This window comes from Myotis myotis, unplaced genomic scaffold (genome assembly GCF_014108235.1).
Source record: "Myotis myotis isolate mMyoMyo1 unplaced genomic scaffold, mMyoMyo1.p scaffold_m19_p_1, whole genome shotgun sequence".
Taxonomy (NCBI): domain Eukaryota; kingdom Metazoa; phylum Chordata; class Mammalia; order Chiroptera; family Vespertilionidae; genus Myotis; species Myotis myotis.
The window spans coordinates 839869-861130 of record NW_023416313.1 but is presented as its reverse complement, the minus strand read 5'-3'; the positions used below and the strand labels follow the sequence as shown (position 1 = coordinate 861130).

Here is a 21262-nt window from a genome sequence, read left to right as displayed (position 1 = left end):
TGCCCTTGGCCCACAGCCAGCATGGACCCAGGGACTCGGTCACTGGCTGCAGGGACAGGCATTTCCCCAGCACCGAGGTCCCGGGGGAGTGGGTCTCCCCTCGCCCAGCAACCAGATGGGGGCCGGGACGAGTCTCGCACTGGCGTCAGCCTGACGGGCACCCGTGGGGCTCCTGACACACAGGAGCCAGGAGGTGGTGGGCCCCGTGCTGGGCGGCCGCTGGGGCCTGGGCCTGGGCCTCGCGTTGTTGGTGCAACAGGACCTCTGTGCCCGCAGGCTCGGCCGCAGACCTCTGCAAGATGGCCATGATCCACGTCTTCGCAGCAGTGGCCGCGTCCCCCACCCTGACGGCCAGGTCAGTGAGCGAGCGGCGGCCCGCCCCACCCGGCTAGCGCATGGCCCTGCAGTGCCCAGGGCGGGGCGGGGGCACTGCTCTCAGGCTGGCTGGCAAATGCACAACCAGCTCCCGTCGACCCCTGCGTCTGAGTCATCCCCCAAGCCAAGGGCCCCCCCCGAGTCTCCTGTCAGCACCCCGGGAGGGCCCTTCCCCCCCAGCACCCTAGGGCCTTGGCACAGCAGCATGGAGGCCACAGGCCCTTCACCTTGGGGCACCCTGAGGTCCTGAGGTTCACCTGGTGCAGAAATGTGTCTCCCCAGGCCCTGGTGCCCCCTTCTCAGAGCCTCTGAGCTCCTTCAGGCACAGCAGCTGCCCCCGGAGGTGGGTGGACCCAGAGCTCTCAGGACACAGGCTCCAGACTGTCCGCTCCCACCCCCTTCAGTTAGGGTGCTGGTGCCCAGCTCCTGCTGCTGCCCTGCCCCAGGGCCAGCGTCCCACACATCTCACAGGAGGGCCACCGGGGCTACCGGGGCCACAGCTTTGTCTGGTTGGCCTCCACCGCAGTCCTTCCCCCAGTTGCCCCTCCAGAGTGTCCCTGTGGCTGGTTACAGGAGCCCTCGCCCAGCCTCTGCTGGCCCAGGACCACCCTCCCAGCTCCCAGCCCCCGGCCCTGGTGCCTGGCACCTCATCTGAAGTCCCCAGACAAGTGGGCATGTCGGGCCCAGGAGGTCTGGCTCCCTCCTCCGCCGTCCCCAGGGTCACTTTCCAGAGTGGCCTGTCCCTGCCAAAGGGCCCTTCACAGCTGGTCAGCGTGGCCACCGCCGAGGAGGCGGGCGGGTGGGCAGCAGCGGGTTAGTCACCGTCTCCAGGCACGGCTGCCCCTCTGAACCCCCCTCCGCTCAGAAGCACCCGTGTCTTCCAGACGCCCAGTGTCCACCTGGGCCCGAGCCTTTCCTTTGCAAGTTCAGCAACTGGGTAGAGTCTGCGCCAGGCCCAGGCCGGCCGGGCGGGGGGCCCAAGACCCAGTCACCCTGCCGTCTCCGCCCTGCGGTCGGGCTGGTCCCTGGTTCTGCAGGGACTGGGGGCGCAGAGGCCTCCTCTCTGAGCCGCGCCTCACAGCTGCGCCCAGGTCTTCTGAGAGTTTCAGCTTGGCTCCTCGTCCATGTGTCCGGCTCTCTGTCCGCGCACCCGGCTCTGTGTCCACGCGTCCGGCTCTGTGTCCGCGCGTCCGGCTCTGTGTCTGCGCGTCCGGCTCTGTGTCTGCACGTCCGACTCACCGTCCGTGCGCCTGGCTCTCTGTCCGTGCGCCTGGCTCTCTGTCCATGCGTCCAGCTCATTATGCCTGCGTCTGGCTCACTGTACGTGCATCCGGCTCACTGACCGCATGTCTGACTCACTGTCTGTGCATCCGGCTCTCTGTCCATGTGTCCGGCTCTCTGTCCACACGTCTGACTCACTGTCCACGCGTCCGGCTCACTGTCCACGCGTCCGGCTCTCTGTCTACACATCCAGCTCTCCGCGCGTCCGGCTCACTGTCCATGCATCCAGCTCTCCGCGCGTCCGGCTCACTGTCCACGCGTCCGGCTCACTGTCCATGCATCCAGCTCTCCGCGCGTCCGGCTCACTGTCCACGCGTCCGGCTCTCTGTCCACGCATCCAGCTCTCCGCGCGTCCGGCTCACTGTCCACGCATCCAGCTCTCCGCGCGTCCGGCGCTCTGTCCACGCATCCAGCTCTCCGCGCGTCCGGCTCACTGTCCACGCATCCAGCTCTCCGCGCGTCCGGCTCTCTGTCCACGCATCCAGCTCTCCGCGCGTCCGGCTCACTGTCCACGCATCCAGCTCTCCGCGCGTCCGGCTCTCTGTCCACGCATCCAGCTCTCCGCGCGTCCGGCTCACTGTCCACGCATCCAGCTCTCCGCGCGTCCGGCTCACTGTCCACGCATCCAGCTCTCCGCGCGTCCGGCTCACTGTCCACGCATCCAGCTCTCCGCGCGTCCGGCTCACTGTCCACGCATCCAGCTCTCCGCGCGTCCGGCTCACTGTCCACGCATCCAGCTCTCCGCGCGTCCGGCTCTCTGTCCACGCATCCAGCTCTCCGCGCGTCCGGCTCACTGTCCACGCATCCAGCTCTCCGCGCGTCCGGCTCACTGTCCACGCATCCAGCTCTCCGCGCGTCCGGCTCACTGTCCACGCATCCAGCTCTCCGCGCGTCCGGCTCACTGTCCACGCATCCAGCTCTCTGCGTGTCCGGCTCACTGTCCACGCATCCAGCTCTCCGCGTGCCCGGCTCACTGTCCTCTGTGGGGTCGATGGGAGGGGAGGGCAGCCTGGGCGAGCTCACCCCCGGGAGGTGCTTCTATGGGGGAGGTGAGGTCTGGAAGCCTGGCCTGTTTCGGGTTTTGTGGGGCTGGTAAAGGGGCTGGTGTGTGAGGATTTGGGGTCCCTGGGTGACAGAGCTGAGGTGAGCAGACACAGTCTTACCCGGAAGCTGACAGCCAGCTGGGCATCTTCCTGCGGGTAGGGGAAGCTGTCACAGCAAACGCATCGTGTGGTTGAGAAAACCGCAGACGGCGTGGGATTGGCGGCGCTTCATTCTCTGTGTTTTCTGAACATGGCCTGTTCTTCCCAGAGCAGAGGAGGGTCCAGGCTGGGTCTAGGGACTGTGGCTCCGTGTGAGCTGTCTGCCCGAAGCCACAGGCGCCAAGTGTGTGTCTCGTCGCCCCGGGTGCCCCACGGGCTGCAGCGCAGGACAGCCCCCCTCGTGCCACGGCCGGAGCAGGAAGGCAGGGCGCGTCCACCCATCTCTGGCTCAGTGGTCATGTTGGCGACCTGTGGACAGGCCTGTGGGAACGCTTGGCCACGTTCACGCAGCTGGACCTGCCCTGGGCCTCTGGGAAGGAACCAGGCTCCCGCCTGCATCCCGGCCAGTAGCGGCCTCAGTGCCCTGAGTGCGAGGACAGCAGGGCGTGCGGGGTGGAGGATGCTCATCTGCGCGCCCCAGGGCAGCCCTTCCCCTCCCGCGCCTCCAGCCCGCAGCCCAGGGCGCCTGTGGCCTCACTCTCTCAGCTTCCAAAGGGGTCTGGGGTGAGGGGTGCCTCGGGGGTGGGGAGGCGCGGGGGCAGGACCCGGCCTTCCCAGGGGAAAGGGTGAAGGGCGGAGAGTCCGCAGCAGTTCCAGCCGCTCAGGGGTGGACAGGGGCTACGCAGGGGGCCTCGGAGCAGGTGCAGGGCCTGAGCGTGACACACAGAGGGGCTCGGGGCCTCAATGCAGGTGCAGAGCCTGAGCGTGACACACAGAGGGGCTCGGGGCCTCAATGCAGGTGCAGAGCCTGAGTGTGACGCACAGAGGGGCTCGGGGCCTCAATGCAGGTGCAGGGCCTGAGTGTGACGCACAGAGGGGCTCGGGGCCGCGGGGCAGGTGCAGGGCCTGAGGGTGACGCACAGAGGGGCTCGGGGAGAGCCGCGGACAGGCATGGGCGAGCCCCCTCCGCGGTGCTTCCTGTGTCCCAGCTCCCGGCTAGAAGCACGGGAACGTCCCGTCAGCGTGAGAGTGCGTGGAGGGGACTGCCCGTCCCATCACTCCAAGGTTGTCGGGGCGCAGCGTCCCCTGAGGTGAGCGCCACAGCTCTCAGACGAGGGCCTGTCCCCAGGCTCCTGCCCATGGCAGGCAGTGCCGTGGGCTCGGAGCTCCTTAGAAGGCGAGACCCACACTGCCCGCCTGGCTGACTGCAGATAGGGCCCACGCCGAGCCAGAGGCTGCTAAACCCGTCAGGGCCCGGCTCCCCGAGGGGCTCAGGTGCTCTTCGGCAGCTACCTGGACTGCCCGCCCGCTGTGCCCCTCCTCCTGGGAGGCCATCCTGTGACAATGGGGTGACCCAGGCAGCAGGGCCCATGGGTCCTCCCACTCCCCGCTGGGCCACCTCCTCTCCGACACCCTGTGCCACAATGTGCTCCGTACACACGCCCCATTGACGCCCCCTTGCTGGGCAGCCAGCGGTGCCCGACCGCGTGGGGTCCTGACTGACCTGCTGGGGTCCAACTCCAGCAGGTCCAGGGGTCCCCAAAGGTGTGGACGGAGTTGGCGAAGAAGGAATGACACAGAGACAGCGTTCAGTTGATCAGCAGCCTAGCCAGGATCTCTAGCCAAGTTCTGTTCAGGATCTCCAGCGAAGTTCTGGTTAGGATCTCCAGCCAGGTTCTGTGTCCATGTTCTCTTGCTAGGTTCTCCAGCCAGGTTCTCCAGCCAGGTTCTGTAGCCATGTTCCCTCGCTAGGTTCTCCAGCCAGGTTCTGTCCAGGTTCACCAGCCAGGTTCAGTCACCAGGTTCTAGTCAGGTTCTGTTGCCATGTTCTATCCAGGTTCTGTAGCCAGGTTCTGTCTCTAGGTTCTTCAGCCAGGTTCTCCCCCTAGGTTCTGTCTCTAGGTTCTGTGGCCAGTTTCTGTCCAGGATCTTTTGCCATGTTCTCTCCAGTGAAGTTCTTCTGTCTCTAGGTTCTGTGTAGGTTCTGTGTGTAGGTTCTCTGTGTTGTTGTCTTGTTACATCTGTATTTATACCAGTTGATTCCAATCCTATCAATCTCTATTCCAAAGGTTAGGGCGTTTCTTATCTCCATTCCAGGGAGTAAAGATTATGTAGCTTAAGTATGATTGTTTGTAGTTAAAGTGATTAATTACCCGTCTGGCACTTACTTAAGGGGTTTTATTCCCTCCCTAACTTCAGGGGAAATCCCTACCTGGGGAAACAACCTTTCTCAGAGAGGTGACCTTGGTTAAAACACATAGTGCCAAGAAGGTGAGCAAACATATTAAGAGCAGTATGGCATATATGCCAGGTCCCTTGAAAACAGCAAGGATGGACCGGCTCCCGGCACTGACCGTGTGGGGTCCCCTCACAGGCTGATACCCCCGGGCTCTGTGTTTCAGGCTGGTTGCCCAGATCCACGATGAGCTGCTGTTTGAGGTGGAAGATGCGCAGGTGCCCGAGTTTGCAGGTGAGCCCAGAGGAGACAGGAAGGCACGTCCGGGTCGGCCCGGGTCTGCCTGGGGGTGTGCTCAGGTCCCCCTCCCCTGCCTCATGCTATGTGTCACCTGCACCCTGGCCACAGCCCCACCGACACCAGTGCTCCCCGTGGGCTGAGCTCCCCGTGGGCCGTGCCTAGCCACGGGCCCTGGAAAGATGGGGCATTGGCCTCCCAGGCTGGGGGGACGGGGCTGGGGTGCTAAAGGGGCTCACTGCCAGGCACCCACAGGGGTCCTGGGGAGACCCAGGTTCCTCCCTCGCCGGCTGCAGTAGCAGCGGGGTCCCCACTCCAGCCTCGCTGTAGACAGAGGACAGGCCCGTTGCCGGTCCTGGGAATGTCTGTCCAGATCTGTGTGGCACGTCGGACTTGGGGGCGTGGGATGGGTGCTCACTGTTAGAGAGGCAGCTCACTCTGGGACCCCAGAACCAAGCTGGCTGCTCCCCTCTAGGGCCCAGGATGCCCCACGGTGACCCAGGCCCCCCATGGGGCCACCACCGGCGCCCAGAGCTGCCCTGCCTGCTTCACCTGGGCCTGCACCCCCATGGGGCTCCTGCCCCTGCTCCTCCCCCTTCCTTGGCCCCAGAGCCTCGAACGGAGCTGCAGGCCTGGCCCCGGCCTGACCCTGCCCAGCACCTGAGGGCTGAGGAGGCCCAGCTGGGGAACCTGTGGGCGTGGCCCGAGGGGCAGGGGCTCCATCCCCCCTTCTCTCTCTCCTAGCTCTGGTCCAGGGAGCCATGGAGGCCTTGCAGCACGTGAGGGCGCTGGAACTGCAGCTGCAGGTGAGGGGCAGCAGGAACCGGGGGCCACACCCCAGCTGCCAGGGACCCCGCAGGGAGGGCACAGTGCCCGGGGCAGGAGCACCCGGACAGGCCAGGCCCAGCCTGGCCCTGCCGCAGGCCCCAGCCTGGCTGCTCCCACCTGTCCCCTGAGGAGCCATTACCCTGGCGACAAGGTGTGGCCCTCTGCCTGGGAGAGCCACAGGGTGTCTTTGGGGCATTGGGACTGGGTCAGGCACCCAGGGGCCCCCACTTGCCTCAGGTGCACCGGGCCTGCTGAGCCTGGTCCCAGCCCCACCCCTGCTGGTCACCCCTCAGAGGGGCTCCCCCAAGTCAGTGGGAAAAATGGAGGGATAAGGATGGGGTGGGAGTCCCTGAAGCCTGTGCAGTCACCCTGGTGGGCAGAGCCATGCCTGTCCCTGTCCCTCCGAGGGGGCTCCAGCCACCAGGTCCCCAGCAGCCTCTACTCTTCCTCCTCGGGTTGTGGCCACACTGTGTGCCCGGAGGGCCCCTGCATGGCCCATCCGCCCCCAGGCAGTGCTAGATAGTCAGGGAGCACTTCCTGGGCCGGCCAGGGTCAGGGTCCGGGGTGTCCACACTTGCTCCTGCAGCACGTGGGGACGTGGGGCGCTTTCCTTCCATGGAGGCCAGGAGCCCCCAGTAGTCCTGCAGGTGGCAGGGCTGCGGCTGTGGGGGGCCCTCCCCCACCCTAACAAGAGGGGCTCTTGAGCCATGGTCCAGGGATCAAGGCCCCAGGAGGGCTCTCCTGGACCCCTGGAACCTCTCAGGGCCCCAAGGTGGCCAGCACAGGGTGGCACCTGGCCTGGCCCCGCCCCTACAGGCATGCTCCCTGGCACAGGCCCTGGCAGCTCAGGTGGCAGACTTGGCCAACGTGGAGGTGCTATGCCCAGGGTGTGAGTGTGCGTGAGCTGGCCTGCCTGTCCCCGGGAGTGTGCGTTATCATGCGTCCCGTAGCCGTGTGGCTGTGGGTGTGTTGGGGCGTGTCTGCCTTGCACTGTGGCCGTCCCCGGGTGGGGGACTGGGAGGTGATGGCAAGCTGGCCAGACCTGCACTCACCCCTGGCTGCCACCCACAGGTGCCCCTGAAGGTGAGCCTGAGCACTGGCCGCTCCTGGGGACACCTGGTGCCACTGCAGGAGGCCCTGCCTCGGCCACGCCCCCGTCCTGCCACATCTCCACGCAACCGCCTGGCCAGACCGCACCTGCCGTCTTCCCCTGCATTTCATCCGTAGCCCCGGCGACAGCGGGGGCAGAATTGGCTCCCCAGCCCCTGGGTGGCCTCCCCGAGGCCAGGGCTGGTGTCTGTGCTGGCTGGTGGCTGGAGCAGGACATGGCTCGGCCAAGTGCACCCTCTGGGTCCGCACCCGAGTAAACGCCGTCCACAAAGCTGTCCTCGTCCATTGTCGTGACTTCTTCCCGTGGGTGGGAAGTGCCCGGGCCGGGGCTGAGCGCCCCACCTGAGCCGCTGGCCGGCCAGTCCCCACAGGCCACCGGCCAGTGACCAGCCCTGGGAGCAGCTGGCTCCCTCCTGGGCCGTTCTTCTCCGGTGCCAAGGGAAGGGCCCAGCTGTGCACCCCAAAGCCTCGCAGCAGACGGTGACAGGCACCAGCATGCCCTGCACCGTGGGGAAACCGAGGCACCGGAAGGTTACATCACTGTAATGCACACATGGCTGCTTCTGTGGCGGCCCCTGAGAGTGTGTTCCAGGTCCTCCCACCAGCTTCCGGGTCTGGATCTGGGCTCCGACTGGGCCTGTGGCACCTGTCAAGGCGGGGGAGCATGTTGATGCGCCCACTGGGCCCAGGAGCTCCTGTCCCCGGGGGCCTGGCTGCTCCTGCTGACACGCGGCTGGGTTCTGTGCTGCCTTCACAGAGCCCTCGGGATACACGGAGTCCTTGGGAGCCCTGGTCACCAGGTCCCAGGCCCAGCCCCCCTTCTCTCGGCTGAGCCTGGCCCCGCCTGCAGCCCGCAGCCTGCGCCTGGACGTCTTTACTGCGCTGTCACCTCAGAGCACACCCTCTGGGGGCTTCACAGGGGCCATCTGGCCCAAACAAATGAACAGCCTGGGAACTGACCCCACGGCCTGTGCACCCTACGGCCCCAGGCTGAGGGCAGACGCCTCGGGAGGGAGGTGGGGAGCTGTCTGGGGCAGGGCTGGCCGGGTCCCCATCAACAAAGCCAGGGCCCACCCTGAACCTCTCCTCGCTCTTGTCACCACCTGGACCCCCAGCCCCTCCTGTCGGCCCCACTGCCACCCCCAGGCCTACAGGGAGTGCCCCGCAGAGGGTGCCAGACAGGGATAGGGCATCTCAGCCCACAGGCTCCCCCGAGTCTCCAGGAAACCAGCCCTTCCCGCCCGCGCCAGGCTGGGGCCGCCTCAAGAAAGCACGGAGGCCGATTCCATCAGCTCTGGTTTTATTGAAAAACAGCAGCATCGGGGCGCGCAGGTTGAAGGGCCACCCCCACACCCTCCTGCTGCTCACACACCCACAGGAGCGGGGACCCTGCCCCCGGCCCTGCAGCCTGTCCCTCTGGAGCTCAGTTCGCTGCTGCCCTGGGCCCTCCTGGGGGTGGTTTGGCACATCCTGGGGTCTCAGGAGTCACCCAGTCGTGGGCTCACAACAGTAAGCCAGGCACCTGACAGGCTCCGGGCCCACCGGGCCAGACACGGCATCCATGCCAGCCGTGGCCAACAGCCAGGCGAGATGACTCCACGTCGCCAAGTCTGACCTCAGCCATCCTCCCCACACGCCCAGACCCAGGCAGAGCCTCATCTGGGTCATGCCACCTCCATGCCCAGCCGCCCGGCACCCCCGCTGGGAAGGAGCGCCCCATTCGCAGTTCCCGGCCCCACAGGCCCAGCACAGCACCTCCCGGCCTCCCTGCCCAGGCTCCCGCCGTCACCACACGTGCCCGAGTGCACAGGGGCACACACACTCGTGTGCACGTGCCGGCACCCCTTCTCCCAACGGGCTAATTATTGCTGTTTAAAAACCACCCAGCAGCTCTGGCCACACCCACGGGCGTGTCCTGGGCATCCAGGAGCCCACCTCCCAGGCCTGCCCTTCCCAGCCCAGACCTGACCCCAAAGCCTCCTGGGAAGGCCCCAGCACAGAACACAGCACGGGGCCAGAACTGACGCAGAAGTCGCTTCAAACCGACACAGCGATGCCACCCACCTGGCGGGACACGGACAGGAAGGGGCTCCAGCCCCCAGAGGCGGCCGCCCCACAGGCACGCGGATCACCAACGTGCCCGTGGCCAGAGCCAGCCCCGTGGCCCCCACCTCCCTCCAAGGGGCTTCTCGGAGGAAAGACCGCAGAGCCGGAGGGGCCAGCAAGGACCCCTGCCTCAGGCCGCCTGTGGCAGGGCCTCCAGCCCACACCTTCCCGCAGGACAGGCCTCACCCTCCAGGCATCATCCCTGCCCTCCGCCCTCTCCTCCCGGCTGCACTGGGAGGCCAAGCCGGGCACGTGGGGGTGAAACGGGAGAGGCCACATGGCACCTCAGCACCTGCAGACCACCGACCCGGGGGGCCTGCTGGGCAGTGGGAGCTGCCCTGGGGATGGCCACCAGACACATGCCAAGACCCTGGTGGCGCCAGGCCAGGCCCAGGAGCCCTCAGCTGCCCTGGATCCCACTGCCTGGAGCTGCCCAGCTAACGAACATTCCGGAACACGCTGCCTCCTGCTCTCTGCTCCCAAACAGGGGTCCTGGGAGCCCCGAGCCCTGAGCAACCCCTGGCCCGGCTCACTCTTCCGGAGCCTCGGGGCGCCCCGGGGCCTGCAGGGAGAAGGGCCCAGGCTGCCAGGGCCCACGGAGAAGCTAGAGACTCATCACTGAGCAGCCTGGGGAGGACGCTTCAGAGATAGAAGAGGTAAAGTCAGGATTTCTACAAACGTATAAAAGTCACATCTCAGGGCATGTTCTGGAGCAGTTGGCACCCAGGCTGGAGGAAAGCAGCAGCCGGGCAGCCCCTGCAGGGAGGTCCCGCTCTCGCCAGCGGGCGGCTGGGGGGGTCTGTCCCCGTGGACCTCGGGATCTGCCAAGCAACACTGCCCTGGGGAGGGCCTGTCCTGGTGCAGGGCACGCCCAGCTGGGTGGGCACAGATGCCTCTGCCCACAGCGGCTAGGCACCGGGGTTCCCGACACGGCGCCCCGCCACACCCTCCTGGCATCTCTCCCGCTTCCTGGCAGCACCAAAGGGCAATAAAAGTCCTGGTGGCGTCCACCCACTGTGGGCCATCTGACCAGGAAGACAGGGCCCACCCAGGTCCCTCTCGGACAGATGCCAGGAGAGCAGGAGGCGGCCACACCTCTGCCCAGAAGCAGGCCAGCAAGGTGTCCATCCCCAACCAGATGACAGCCCAGGCCCCGCCCTCCCAGCCCTGGGCACCAGCAGCTCCTCCCACCCCAGGGACAGAGGCTGGGAAGGCACAGGATCAAAGAGCTCGCCCTACCCCCCCCCCCACACAGCTACCACCTCGACCACCACGCTGACCCGCGGCCACCACCTGCCCTCCCGTCCACCGGGCCCCATGGCTGCGGAGGCTGCTCCCAGCCAGAACCCAGCCAACAGAAAGGAGAAAGGCACAGCTTTTCCATTTTGCTAAAACGCTTTACGTCTGTCTGTATAATCCAGGTTAACAAAATCTGAGCTGCAAGAAAATAGGGTGCCGATTTCTGTACAGTCTACAAAACTCCCACCCCGAGTGGGGCCGGCCTCCGGGGTATGTACAGGGGAGAGCGGGGTCTGTACAGTGCTCCGCCAACGCCTCACGCCACAGCACACAGGCACCGGGGAAACCGGGCACCCTGCTCGCTCGCTCACTTCCAAAGCCCCTTTAGGAACGTCCCCTCCGCGGCCCACGTGGGTCCCTTCCTCCCAGCCCCCAGCGAAGGGGTCTCGGTGGCGGGTCCAGGCTCGCAGCTGGACGTGCGGCCACTGCCGACCACCTGCTCGTCCCCGCCCGGGGCCACCCTGCCCGACGGCCCCAGCCCCAACCTCAGGAGGCCAAGCAGCGCCAGCGTCCAGGCCCCCAGCCAAGCTGGACGGAGGGCCCACTGGTCCCTCCCAAAGGCAGCGGCACATCCGAGCTGGACAGGGGCCTCAGCCTCCTCACAAACTAGGAAAGCTCTTTGGGGGAAATGCTAATCAGGAGCTCCCTCCTGACTCCAAATTTTGAAGCCCCCCACCCACCCGGACCAAACTGGGCAGGAACTAGCGCCTATTCTAGACCACACAGGGGTGCGTGTGAGGGCGCCAACTACCGTTTGTCCCGAGAATTACAGGCATGCAGAGTGCTATTCTGTCTAAATAACTTATTAAAAAAACAGGTCGGTTCCAGGCGAGGGGAAGCTGTGGGCTGTGGTGGTGGCAGCGGCTGGGCTCATATTCACAGGGCAGGCTGAGGCCAGGTCTAGGGGGGCGAGGGGGGGCTCCCCACCCTGCTCCCCTGCAGGGCTCTGACCCAGGCTGTGCAGCAGGTTGCTATGGGAACCACACCTGGTGGTGACGCCAATCAGCAAAGCCTGGGCAGGGGAGGGGTGGGGACCAAAGGGAAAGGCGATTGGGTGTCAAAGCAAAGCGGAACCAGGTGAAGCGAGGGCTCTTGAGACAGGCCTCCTGCAAGCAGGTGGCTCCGGGGCTGGCTCCAGGCGGGCAGGGACGCTCCCCAGTCTGGGCCCCATGGGCAGGCAGCCGGGCGGGCGGGAGCTGTGGGCATGCGGCATGCTGCAGCCAGCCACGTGCTCAGCATGCACAGAGCGGAGGCCTGAGGGGCAGTGGCCGCTGGCCCAGCAGGCCACGCCTCCTGGGGACCCATGGCTGAGCCAGAGCCGGGCCAGCGGCCAGCGATCTGCTGGGCAAGGGCCTCACTACAGAGGTTCTGTGCTTGGTGGGCAAGGCTGGGCCGGGGCTGACGGCTGTGGGCCAGGAGCCCTGCCACCCAGGGCCGGGCAGCGGCGTGGGCCTGCGGTGGTCCATGCTGTCACTCTTCAGGGCGTGGTCCCAGCAGGATGGGCGGGCAGGGGGCCATGGCTGCAAACGACCCACCCCCCAAAGTGTCATGGACGAGCAAGAGCCCCGCCCCCCCCAAGAACCAGCGAGAGAACCACGTGATGTTGAAGAAGGAAAAACCCAACAGAAACGCCAAGGCGAGCGCCTGCAAGCGGGCCCAGGTGGGGGCGGGCGGGTGCGGGCAGCGGGCGGGCGGCGGGTGGGCAGCGGTCACTCCTCGCGCAGCTGCAGGCGGTAGCGGTGGTAGCGGACCTGGAAGAAGAGGCGCTCGGCCAGCGAGAGGGTCATGCCGGGCAGCACATAGTGGTCACTGCAGCCCATGTGTCTGAAGCCCAGCGACTCGTAGAGCTTGTGGGCAGCCACCTTGACGGCCGTCGTCCCCAGCACCACGGCGGAGTAGTTGTGCACCACGGCGAACTCCAGCACCTTGCGGCCCAGCGCCTTGGCGATGCCCTTGCCGCGGAAGCGCGAGTCCACGGACATGCGCAGCAGCTCCAAGGTGTTGTCCGCCTCGTGGGCCCGCGCCGCCACGATGCCCACCACGTTGCCATCCAGCACGGCCACCCAGAAGCAGGAGCCTGCGGGGGACAGGGCGGTCAGGGCTGGCTCTGCCGTGGGGCACCGCTGCCCGAGAGCTGGGCAGGCCTCAGCCGATCGGCCCCTTCCCTGCCTGGCAGCCAAATGCCTGGACACCATGGCCAGCCAGAGAGAGGCCGTGAGAGCCACAACCCCTCGGCCTCAGGGGACCTCAGGGGCCTGTGGCTGTGCCAACCCTGTGGCCCTCCCTCTCCCGGGTCAGGGGCGGCTGGGCCTGGGAGCCCGTGACCCTGGGAGGCTCAGAGGAAGGTCTGTGGACACTCTCCATTGGGGAGCCGGGATGGCCATGGGCACCCCCTGACCCTGGCCTCTCCTGGGCAGCCAGCCCGGTGACCAGACCAGCTGTCCCCACTCCTGGCCCAGATCCATCACAGCCCCATGCAGGACAGGAAGGCGGGGAGCCCTCAGCAAGGAGGGGGAGAAGATAGAGACAGAGGACGGACTGCAGGGCACAGGCCACTGGGAGAGCTTGTCAGCTCTGACCGAGGCCCAGGGGCTGCAGGAGGCAAAGGGCCGCTGGGGTGGGGGTGCCCGCTCCAGGGCACAGGCCTGCTCAAGGCCACGCCAGCTTCCTCACTGAGTGCTCCCACCCCAACCCCTCCTCGAGCAGCCAAACTCTCCCCCGTCAGCCAACCAGCTCCCCGTCTCCTTTACCCGCCTCTGAGGCCCGACATGGCCGAACTGGGAATGGCTGAGCGACTGCCCACCTGCTGGCCTGCCCGCCCACCCAAAGGTCAGGACAGTGCTGGGAGCCTCGCCTCCCCCAAGCCTCGGTTTCCCCACCAATCCAGCACGGCCCCGTGGGGTCTTCTGCAGACCCCGCCCATGTCTCAGGGGGCCACTCAGGGACACTGCAGCCCAGAGAGCGCAGACCCGAGTGCCAGTCCTCATGCCACAGCCGGCCCCCAGCCGGACCGGACCTCCCCCAGCTCCTGCGGCCTCGCCCATCGGGCCCGGCTGGCATAGGCAGAGCCAGGCAGCAGCTGGGCTCCTCGGGGCTGAGATGTTTTGTCTGCACCTGGGAAAGGGTCAAGGGGAACCAAAGGTGCCAAGGCTGCTGCCGGGCTGCGGTGGGCACAGAGCTGGCAGTGCCGGGAAGGCCACCCTGGCTCTGGGACACTTCCTCTCTGGCCCCCCACTGTCCTTCCCTGACATCAGGCTCTTGCTAGACCCCCCCAACTATCCGGGCACATCTGTCCCCTCTCCCCAGACCTGAGCCCTCAGCACCGGGGGGAGGGGGGGAGCCTCTCACCCCCGAGGGCCAAGATGACAGACGGCCCTTGGCTCTGGGCATGGAGACCAGGGCCCTGCCTCCCACCCCCAGGACCCAGCCCCGGGCCAGCCTGGAGGACAGAGTGGCCCAGGGCCCTCGAGTCAGGCCCCTCCCTCTCCAGGAGCCTTGCCAGGGGCCAGGGCGAGACCCTGGCTCACTAAGTGCCCAGAGACCAGAAGCAAACAGTAAGGCCCTTGCTCCCAGGGTCCCCGCCGCCCAGTCCCCTCCCCCGCGGGGCCCTCTCTGCCTGCCACTGCCCCCCCCCACCCCCCGCCCCCAGCCCTGGCGCCCAGGCCAGCCCAGGGCCCAGCAGGCACCACGAGCACCTCGGCCAGATAGGACCTGGGAGGGGGGAGACCCCACCCTCGGCACCAGGGACGTGGCACCTGCCGCGTGGAGAGCAGGGCCCGCCAGGCCCCCAGCACCCGGCCTCAGAGGACTGAGGAGGCCCAGGGCGAGCGGCCCGTGGACACTCAGACCTCGGACCAGAGGCCGAGCTCTGGCCCAGGCCCTGCTCCCCAATCCCGGCCAGGCCCTCAGTCACCCAGGAGCCTAGTGGCGGGGCCCCCAGCTTGGCCTGGGGCTGCCGAGGTGGGAGAGGCCAGGAGGGGCAGAGAGGAAGAGGAGCCGGCTGGGCTCACCGGGAGGCTTCATGTAGTACTGCTCGATGTCCGCCATGTCCGTGTGCAGGGCGCAGTCCAGGTAGGCGAGGACCACCTTCCGGCTGTAGTAGTAGCGCAGCGCCAGCAGCCCCGCCGGCACCAGGCAGGTCAGCAGCAGCGAGCCCGTGAGGGCCCAGCAGAGCACTGCGGGGAGAGGGGGCACGGTGAGGGCGGGAGGGGAGGACGGGAGGGGAGGACGGTGAGGAGAGGGGAGTATGGTGAGGGGGGGGGCACGGTGAGGACATGGAGGGACAAGATGGTGAGGACGGGAGGGGAGGACGGTGAGGGGGCATGGTGAGGAGAGGGGAGTATGGTGAGGGGGGGGGCACGGTGAGGACATGGAGGGACAAGATGGTGAGGATGGGAGGGGAGGACAGTGAGGGGGGAGGGAGATGGGCAGGAAGCAGCCACCACTGCACCTCCGAGCCGGGGACCGGGACCAGCCCGTAAGCCCGGAGGAGAGATGAGGCCAAAGGCGCCAGGACTATCCTCCCGGGGGAGCCTGGCCTCCTGCCCCTTCCCGTCCCCTGTGCACCGTCCCCCGAGGACGCGGGGCCCTTTCACCTGAGGTCGCAGGGGTCTCCTCCGAGGACCCCCCTCGGGCAGCGGCCTCCCCCTCCAGCCCCCCCTCGGGAAGCGGCACCTTCAGGACCAGCCCCGGGCGCCGGGGGTGAGGGCAGGAGCGGCCGCAGGCAGGTGGCTGCGGGGAGAGCGGCCTCCGCCCGCATGACCTTGGGGGCGTCGCACCCGCCCGCGCCTCAAGCTGCTCATCTGGAAAATGGGGAGCAGAGGCCTCAACGCCCCTGCGGGGCTGCGCACCCCAAGGCCCGTGTCCCCGCTGTGTCCTCGGCGCACCCCTCCCGCACCCGCACCCGCACCCGCAGGCGGGCCGCCGCCCCCATAAATTAGCACCCGGAGCCGCGAGGCAGCCGCCCCCGCCCGCGGGTTAAATATAGTCACACGCGGAGGGCGCCGGCCTCGGCCCCGCGCCCCCACCCGCGGACTCGGCCGGCGGGGACCCCGCTCTCCCGCCCGCCGCCCCCCGCCCGCGCCGGTTCCCACGCCCCCGCCCCGGACGCCTGGGTCGGGAGCCGGGCCAGCCCCGCAGCGGGAGGCCCCGGCCCGCAGACGCAGAGCGCGGGGCGCGCGGGGGCGCGGGCGGGGGCCGCGGGGCCGCTCCCTCCGAGCCGAGTCCCGGCCACCGAGCGGGCACCGGGCGGGGGGCGGCGTGTCCCGGGCGGACGGCGGGCCCGCACTGACCGGCCAGCAGGGCGCAGAGCAGCTGCGCGCGCGGGTGCTGCCGCAGGCCGCGGAAGGCCGTGTTGGGGATGCGCTCCATGATGCCGTCGTAGAAGATGCGGCACGCCGCCTCCTGCTCGGCCGCGCGGAACTCGCGGATGTGCACGCCGCGCCCCTCCGGGGGCCCCGCGCCCCCCGCGCCGCCCGGGGGCTGCGGCTGCGGCTCCGGCTGCGGTTCCGGCGGGGGCGCGGCGGGCAGCGGGGGCCACATGGCGGCGGCGAGCAGCGCGTCCTTCTTGGCCCCCGGCAGCGCCTCATGGTCCTCGGCGGCCACGATCTTCGTCTCGCAGACCATGTCGGGCTCACAATGCATGCACCCGGCGGGCGGCGCGGGGCGCGGGGCGCGGGCGGGGCGGGCGGGCCGGGCCCAGGGCAAGGGCGCGGCGCCCTCGGACCCGCGGCGGCGGCGGCGGCGGCGGCGGCGGCGGCTCAGGGGCGCGGGGCGGAGGCGGCGGGCGGCCGGGGCGCGCGCGGGGAGCTGCGCCGCATCTTGGAGGAGGATTTATAATGCGGCGGCGCCGGGGCGGCCGCGGCGCCCGGGGTCCCGCAGGGTCCTAGCGTCCACTGCATTGGCTGCGGGGTCACCATGTGACCGCGGGGGCGGGGGCCGACGCCGCCTCCGCGCCCGCCCGGTGGCACATTTGCGCGCCGCGCGGCGGCCGGGCTCCGGCGGCTGCGGGAGGGAGGGCGCCCGGGTGGGGGCGGCCGCCTTGCCGAGTGCCGGGGACCTGCGAGCGCGGCCGGGGTGCTGGCCGGAGGGGGCGCTCCGGGGGCCCCGCACCCCCGCTGTGCGGTCGGGGAAGCCGCGGATCGGATCGGGATCGGGCCTTGGGCCCCGCAGCGCCGCGTCCTCTTCCTCCGCAGCCGCCGGTCGCGGTCACGAAGGCACCTCCGTCTCCCGCCCCGTGGTCGGGGCGCGGCACCCCAGCCCCCCCGCCTGGCGCCCCTGGGAACGTGCGCCCGGAGCTGCGCGGGCTGGAGGCGAGAGGGTGCGACCGGAGCGGGTCTGACGTCCGCGCCGCGCAGCGCGCCACCCGCCTTTAGACACCGGACCCCGGGGCGGGGGCGGGGAGGAGGGGGTGCGGCCGCAGGACCCCTCCCGGCTGGCCCCTGCCTTCCGTGGCCCGCGCATGCGCCCTGCACTCTCGGTGCAGGTGCAGGGGGGCCTCCGGCGGATCCTCCTGCCCCCGAGAGCCCGACCGAACGGCGCTGCGGGTCAGGGGGAGGCCGGAGGCGGGGCGGTCGCCCCAGAACCCTTGGCACTTCAGGAGCCCCGCCCGCCGCTCCGCACCCCTCTCCTCATCGCCCGCACCCCCCCCCCAGGTGACCCCACCAGCGGCCGGAGCTGAGTTCCCGGGGCCGCGCTGGTGGCTAGTGGCCCCTCGGCCCACAGAGCCCAGCCAGGCGCCTGCGGTCACCCGGGGCCTGGGCGGGGCTGTCCTTGCCTGCACCCCGCTAAGGGACGCGGGGAGGGGCGGCCGGACCAAGGCGCTGAACTAGTCCTCGGCCAGGGCTGCGGAGGGGGGGGAAGGGGGGGCACCCCCACACCATGCTCCCAGGTGCCAGGATTGCCAGGTGCCCGGTGATCTGAAGTGGGTTCAGGAGCAGCTCAGGGCCCTGCTGCTTGTGTAGCCGGTGGGACAGGCCCACAGTGAGACCAGCCCCCAGGGGCCAGAGGAATGCCAACAGCAGGCAAGGGGTCCAGGCAGGAAAACCCTGGGGTTGGGGAGCCGCACTGGGTGCCTAGAGGGTCAGGGGAATTCAGAGGAAGGGGAGCGGGGCTTGGCGCCGAGTCAGGGGCTTGGGGAGCACTGTCCTGGCCAGGAAAGGGGGGGACAGTGGAGCCTGGGCTTCCGCTTGGCGGGGCCTCGGGGTCTTCAGTTCTGCACCTGCGGACGCCCTGTCCCCCACGGCCCCGGCTCAGCCCCTTGGTCCAGAGGGGCCGAGAGCCAGGACGAGCCGGCGGGCTGGCCAGCCACCTGGAAGGGCCGGGAGGCCTCAGCCCGGGTTTAACGCGCTGGGAGTGAGTGGGGGTGACTTGAAGGGGAGGACGGTGCAGAAGGCAGAGGGGGGGGAAGCAGGGGGAGCCTCAAAGACACGGGGGTTCCCCGTCCGTCCCAGGGAGGCTGTGCCCTCAGCCCACATCAGGAGCCCGTTGAACAGACGAAGAACTCGAGGCTGGGCAAGTCAGGGCAGTCTGTCCTCCCAGCGCTGTCGCTCGGAACCCCAGGTCCGTGAATCCTCTACCCTCCCTGGGCCTCAGGCCAGACCAGGACCCCCTGGTGCCCCCTCACCCAACACCAGAGCCCCCCTCCCCAGATCCCCACCGTGGGCTGCTCCAGAGGCAGGCCTGGGCCTCGGAGCACCTGGCACCTGACGGGAGGTAGCTCCTGGGGACACAGGTGGGGCCTGGGGATTGGGCCCGGGCAGGGGGGGCGTTGGAGGAAGTGAATCAAAGGCGGGGGATGGGAAGGACAACAGGACCAGGCAGAGGGGAGGAGGGAGCAAGGGTGAGACCTGGTGAGGGGACCCCAGCCACAGGCCCGGGGCTCGGGGACAGGGCTCTGCCAGCACCTGCTCTGCCCAGCTTGTTGGAGGCCTGTTAGCCAGGAGCAGAGCGAGGAGGACGGCCCCCAGGTCACCAGGGGGAGCCCCGCGGCCTGGCCACAGACAACTGCAGGGTGGGGCCGCCCCCGCAGATCCTGGACCCCCTGACCTTTCCTCCCCGAGACGCCCTCTAGGCCTCAAGTTGTAGTTCAGCTCCAGGCCCAGAGAAGCGACAAAACCAGCCGACAGCTCAGCTGACAGCAGGACCAGCTGCAGGAATAGGACCCCTGCCCTGGTGCCGCCAATCAGGGGAGGACACACCTGCAAGGACACTGGCCGTCCCGTCAGATCTTCCCGGGGCCTCCCTGCAACCTCCACCTTAAGCCCTAGGACGGAGGACCCAGTGCGCTCCCCTCCCCAGAGCACCCCTGCCTTTCCCTCCCCCCCTCCCCTCCCCCGGGCTGTACCGTCACCTTCCTCACTCCCAAGCTCCAAGCGCCCTTCCTTTGCCGCCATAACCCGTTCCCTAAGCCGTTTTTTCTAGGAATTCCCTTTTCTCCCTCTGCCATTTACCCAACAAATGTCCTCTTACAGTTTAGCTCTTGGGTCCGAATTCTTTCCCAGCCAGAACCCAAGTGCCGAGGTTGCTGACCCCGGTTTGGTCTGACCCCAGGGGTCATACCTGGTGCCGTCCCCCCCCCACCCCCCCCACCCCCCGCCTCGAATGGACTGGAGTGCTGGGCCTTTGCCCACCTCCCCCTCCCACTCCCCCAGCCAGCTGGGCCCAGCGGGGACACAGGATGGCGCCCCGATGGAGAATATGAGGATGGGATAAGGGCACAGAAAGTGGGGGCAACAGGCACACCGAGCCCAGGAGAGCGAGCACTGCCCCAGGGACGCCACTCCCAGCTCTGCCCGGAGCTGAGGGACAGCCCAGGAGATCCCGGCTCAGGGCAGACCCGGGCGCCCTGGCCTTGGCCACATGGCGGGCCAAGCTCCTTGCTGACGCTGCACTTCTCCTACAACACCTCCACCCCACCCCCATCAGGGCTGGTGGTGACCCGTGGCCCAGTGTGGGCCCTGCCAGGCCTCGCCCCGCCTCCTGGCTGCCTGGCTCTCTGGGGTCCCTTCTCCTCTGTCCACTCAGGGCTCTCGGCCAGTGCCGTCCACCCGTCTCCCTCCTGCCCCTTCCCAGCTCAGCCGCATACCCATCCCCCTCCCCTCCTCCTCCCAAACCCACCGCGTGGCCAAGCCCCATGGCTCCTTTTTTAAAAAATATGTTTTTATTGATTTTAGAGAGAAAGGAGGGGGGAGGGGAGAGATAGAAACATCAGTGATGAGAACCATGGACCAGCTGCCTCCTGCACACCCCACACTGGGGATGGAGCCCGCAACCCGGGCCTGTGCCCTGACCGGAATCGAACTGTGACCTCCGGGTTCATAAGTCAACGCTCAACCCCTGAGGCCAGCCGGGCCGATGACTCCGTTCCAGCGCAACTGCTTCTCCTGCGAACACCCAGGGCGGCCTGCTCTTCGGCATCACCTCGCGGCGAGTCCATCCTGGCCACCCCAGGTCCATCCTCCCCCTGAGTCCTGTTCAGATGTCCCATCACAGGGCGCCCCTGCCGGCTCCAACCCCCCAAGGCTCCCCCCACCCCCTCCTGCCCTGCAGCTGTGGCGGAACAGACCGCCCAGCAGCCTCCTGGGGCCACTGCTGCTCCCCACGCCTGACTGCAGCCCCTACCGCCTCCCAAAGGCCACCTGCCGGCTCCGTGACTCACTCCCATCTCCCGTCGACAGCAGCCCCATCACGCGCGAGGGCTCGTGGCTGCACCAGCACAGGATGCCCAGCTCAATTCAACTGTCGGATAAAAACAGTTTTGTAAGGGACACCCTCCTGCTAAACGCACTGTCCTAGAAGCACTGGGTCCTGGCTGGCCTTTGCCAAACCTGCCGCCGAGCCCAGATCACAGGCCGCGTCCCTCGCCCCTGCCCAGGAACGGCCCGTGATGACGCCAGCCAGTCGGACGTGAGCACCTGCACCCTGCCCCTCGGCTCCTCTCAGGGGCCCAAGACAGTGGCACCCGGTCCCTACACCACCCCACTCGTGCCCAGGCCTGAGGGCCGGCCGCGCAGGGTCACCCCCATCAGCACCCTACTGTGCACCCGGGTGTCCTAAAGCATCGCTTTCATAATAAAAACTTTAAAATAAAGGGGGCGGGGTCACTGGCTGCCCCTGGAGACCTCCTGCCTGGCACTAAGTACACGTGTGGGGGCATGGTGCCCGCCTCAGGCCCTGGTGCCCGGGGGAGGCTGTGGGGAAGGTCCCAGGGCTCCTTGGCCACAGGCTCTGCCACGCAGGGGCCACGGTCTGGGCCTCCAGGAAGCCTCGGGCGGGGGACGCTGTGAGGGGCAGCTGCTCCCAGGGCCACGCCCGCTCCTGCGCTCCCAGGAACACAAGGGCAGGCGGGCAGGCGGGCAGGAAGCAGGAGCCGGAGGCGGACTTGCTGAGCGGGTGCAGGTCCACCCCAGTGGCCGGACTGCGTGTCCCTGCTCAGCGCTGGCACTGTCGTGGGGCAGTGCCCAGGGGGCCTCAACCCACGTGGACAGCTGGGAAACCGAAGCCCAGAGAGGGGCCCACGCAGGGCGGCTGGGGACGCGCGGGCGGGCTCGGGGCCAGAGCAGGGAGACAGCACACAGCAAGCACAGGG

General features: G+C 68.4%; 2 protein-coding genes across 4 annotated transcripts in view; one reads left to right on the top strand and one right to left on the bottom strand.

Moving 5' to 3' along the window:
* POLN (DNA polymerase nu) overlaps positions 1-7465 on the top strand; it is a 95915-nt gene extending 88450 nt beyond the window's left edge. The window contains exons 21-24 of the mRNA XM_036326961.1: positions 277-355; positions 5261-5328; positions 6076-6137; positions 7231-7465. Coding sequence (XP_036182854.1) covers positions 277-355; positions 5261-5328; positions 6076-6137; positions 7231-7386 — 365 coding nt within the window. The 3' untranslated portion in view covers positions 7387-7465. The remainder of the gene's footprint in view (positions 1-276; positions 356-5260; positions 5329-6075; positions 6138-7230) is intronic.
* Positions 7466-10633: 3168 nt separating this feature from the next.
* Positions 10634-16344, bottom strand: NAT8L (N-acetyltransferase 8 like). Of its 3 annotated transcripts, none has more exons than XM_036326958.1 (4): positions 15966-16342; positions 14685-14849; positions 12426-12751; positions 10634-12194 (listed from the first exon to the last, which is right to left on the bottom strand). In XM_036326958.1, the coding sequence occupies exons 1-4, from the start codon at positions 16315-16317 to the stop codon at positions 11907-11909; spliced, it is 1131 nt and encodes a 376-aa protein (XP_036182851.1). In that variant the 5' UTR covers positions 16318-16342; the 3' UTR covers positions 10634-11906. The 3 variants fall into 3 exon arrangements, with proteins under 3 accessions (XP_036182851.1, XP_036182853.1, XP_036182852.1); XM_036326960.1 differs by lacking the exon at positions 15966-16342 and adding an exon at positions 15349-15665; XM_036326959.1 differs by having other exon boundaries at positions 12073-12751; positions 15966-16344.
* Positions 16345-21262: the final 4918 nt, after the last annotated feature.